The sequence below is a fragment of the Monoraphidium neglectum genome (genome assembly GCF_000611645.1).
Source record: "Monoraphidium neglectum strain SAG 48.87 unplaced genomic scaffold scaffold02565, whole genome shotgun sequence".
In the NCBI taxonomy this organism is placed as follows: Eukaryota; Viridiplantae; Chlorophyta; class Chlorophyceae; order Sphaeropleales; family Selenastraceae; genus Monoraphidium; species Monoraphidium neglectum.
In genome coordinates this window covers 4104-7349 of record NW_014011063.1, presented here as the reverse complement: position 1 = coordinate 7349, position 3246 = coordinate 4104, and the positions used below count along the sequence as shown (strand labels likewise).

General features: G+C 63.5%; 1 protein-coding gene across 1 annotated transcript; it reads right to left on the bottom strand.

Annotated features, from left to right (window-relative positions):
- Positions 1 to 924: 924 nt before the first annotated feature.
- On the bottom strand, positions 925 to 2118 carry MNEG_11035 (hypothetical protein; the record flags this gene model as incomplete). Its single annotated transcript, XM_014040493.1, has 1 exon — positions 925 to 2118. The coding sequence occupies one exon, from the start codon at positions 2116 to 2118 to the stop codon at positions 925 to 927; it is 1194 nt and encodes a 397-aa protein (XP_013895947.1).
- Positions 2119 to 3246: the final 1128 nt, after the last annotated feature.

The window sequence follows — 3246 nt, the reverse complement described above, 5'->3', positions numbered from 1 at the left end:
GTTTGGGGTCTTTCGGGCCTACGCAGACCTCGCAGTGGGCCTGCGGGCCGGCCGCGGCATACGAGCTGTCTGAGCGCCGGACGCGTGGCCGCTGCGTCTTTGTGTGCTGCTTGATCACATTGCTTGCCAGCGCTTGCCAATCATGTGCAGCTGGGTGGCATGGGCCGGCGCAGCCTGCGGGACCGGCAGGGGCGGGCCCCGCAGGGTAAGCGTCCTGCCTACAGTCATCGGGAGTCGCCGCTGTGGCGGGGGACGCAGCTCATCAGTGGCGCGGGCAGCCCAAGGGTGTGCACATGTGAAGAACGCGACCGGCCGAGCGCCAGGACCAGAGGCCCCTGCGAGCGGCCCCCCGTCTGCCTGCTTACGTCAGCCCGCGACTCACTCGGCCTGCAAGCCTTGTTGCTCTGCTGTCACACAACCTCTGCTTACAGCCTGGCCTGCTGGGCACACATGCCGTGTTCATGTGGGTGACACAAGCTCGGCCCCCGACACAGACCCTCGTCGATTGAAGGGTACCGTGCTGCCACGTAGCAGTGCGAGGGAGAAACCGTGCCTGCATAGCAGTACCTCCGACATCGAGTTTCACATCTCCTTCAAAGCAAAGACTCATTACATTACATGCATTTGCATCCTTTCCTCCTCGACTGCAAATGCAGTAAATCCACATTCGGTTTTTTAATGCAGAGTACTGTACACTCATGGTCACCCCAAAGCCAAAATTTACAGCAATACAAGGACAAAACGCGAGTACAGTACATCATCGACCCCGCGCACCCATAAATAGCAGGGCGGCAGCAAGAAAGAACTCCCAGACCAAGGTGCATGCACACGTTATTGCCTTTTCTCACAACACATGAGGTGGCTGTGATTACACAGTCAGAGACACCGGTGCTAACAAGATACATCCGCACGAGTGACAAGCAGCTACCCAGGCCTACCCCTCACTGCCGTCGCAAGCTCCACGATCGCCGCGCGTGTGTTGACCGGGATTGACCACAGCTCCTCCACCTCTGCTTTCAGCGCCGCCACCTCGCCGGCCGCGAGGGAAACAGCACCCTCGAGCGCGGCGACCGCCAGCGACGGCAGCGACAGCGGCGCGGCCCGCAACAGTGCTCGTGCACGGCCGCGCGACGCGGCGTCGCCCGCCACCAGCCGCGCCGCGAGCGCTGACGCCACGGCCGCTTTTGCCTCGACGTCACAACGCGCGACGGCTCGCAGCGCAGCCTCTGCCGCGCCGCGCACATCCGTGTCCTCGGCGCCGACGGCCGCTTTTGCCATCGCGCGCATGGCGGCCGGGTGTGCGGCGATGCGCGGGGCCGCATCGGCTGCGAGTGCGAGCCGCTGCAGTGTGATCATTGCCAGCCCCGCCAATTCGACTTCGACCTCATCTGCCGCCAGCGCCATCACGTCGACAACACGCGTCATGGCCTCTGGTGTCCACGCCCGCGCCGCCCCCTCGCCTGCAATCTGTAACAGCAGAGTCACGAACATGTGCAGGCAGGCTGCCCCTGTGGCATGCACTGACAGCGCCGCGGTTGCGAGCGTGGCGGCGGCGTCCGGGAGGGCGGCGATGCGGGCGACTGCACCCTCGGAAAATGCCAGCATGCTGAGGATGTGTGCTGTCAGCGTGCGGCACTCGGCTGGTTCAGGGTCGTCCTCGTTTTGAAGGGTGGCCATGAGGCCGCTCAGCATGCCATCAGTGTCCGCCATTCGCCCGATCATGGCCAATCGTGCGCTGGTGTCGCCAGCCGCCAACGCGAGGCTCAGAAGCACCCGCGCGGCTGCGCCCGGGGCGCGGCCCGTGGCGCCCAGGGCGCCTGCAAGCGCCGGCAGCGCCCCCGCCGCCAGCAGCTCGGCCGCGGCGGCGGCGGCGGCGCCATCCTCGGCTTCCAGCAGCTGGACGAGCGCGCCGGACGCGCCTTCCACCGCGGCCGCCGAGGCGCCGGGCGACGCAAGGTCGCGCATCAGCAGCGAGAGGACAACGGGGCGGTCGAGCTCTGATGGCATGCGGCCGGCTTCTATCGCCTTCGTCGCCGTGCGTGCCGTGGCGTCCAGGGCAGTCGCCATGCGTTTCGTGTGCGGCCCCTGCGCATCGTTGCCTGCAGCGCGTTTCTTCATGGTGCCTGCAGTTGGTACGAGTGGTGGCATGGGATCATTAGAGCAGGTTTCAAGGGGCGGCAGCAAAAGCTTTTACACAGGTGCGGCGACGGCAGTGGCAGGTACGGCGCACACCAGCACCGCACAAGGAGAGCTGACTGCCAGCGCATGGCACCTGGTAAATGGGCCGTTGAGATTGTTCGAAGGGCCAGCCGGATGCCCAACATGCCATTCGCGAGCTTACCAACTCACCGCGGGCCAGATCTCCACAAGCTACGGGTACAGGCAGCCTGTAAGCGTTGGATAGGTGATCTCAGCGCATGCTGCGACCTCAAAACGGTGGGATCACGGTGTCAACCATGACAGCCAGCTTTTCCTGACGTCACCCCGATTCAAATTAGCACTCATGTCTGCTCGCATGCTCAACGGTGCTCAACATGATGTTGATAAATACATAGTTGGGATCGCGCAAGCCGCTTGAAGCCAGCACGAGGAAGGATGTCCGGGGCGGCACCACATGCACAGCGCAACCGAGTACAGTCGAGTGGACCGGGAGCTGGGCACCCAGTATGCTTTAAGGATGGGCGCAGGGGGCGGGGCAAACGCCCGTTTCCCCGCTGAGCCACCCGTGTGGGGGACGCAGGGAACCCCCGCTGGGCGCAACAACCACATCTACATCTGGCTGGGCAGTGATGCGGCAACATGTCCACTCCAGATGATCCCTCTCGACGGCTTATGATATGGGCCATGGGCGCTGACGTAGCCACCCTACCTTTCTCAACATTCGGGCTTTGTACGCAGCCCTCGCCACACCTTCCAGACCACCTGTGTTGTGGCCGTGTGTGCAGCACCTTCGGCTCGACCGGCTTTCCGCGGTGCAGCACAAGCTGAACGGCTGATCCAGAACTTTCAAGTGCTGATCATGCCCATTTGATTGCCCTGATTCTTGGCCTTGGGTACAGTCTTCCCTCGCTACAGCGAACCCCGCAATAGCGAAAACCCTGCCTATAGCGAACGCCGCCGCTACCCCCGATCGCTCGCCACACAAATCCACCCCGCCTCAGCGAATATTCACTACGGCTATAGCGAACGCCAAAGGCCTCCCAGATTCACTGTATGCAGGCGCGCTGTGGTCAGAGCCTGTGGGAC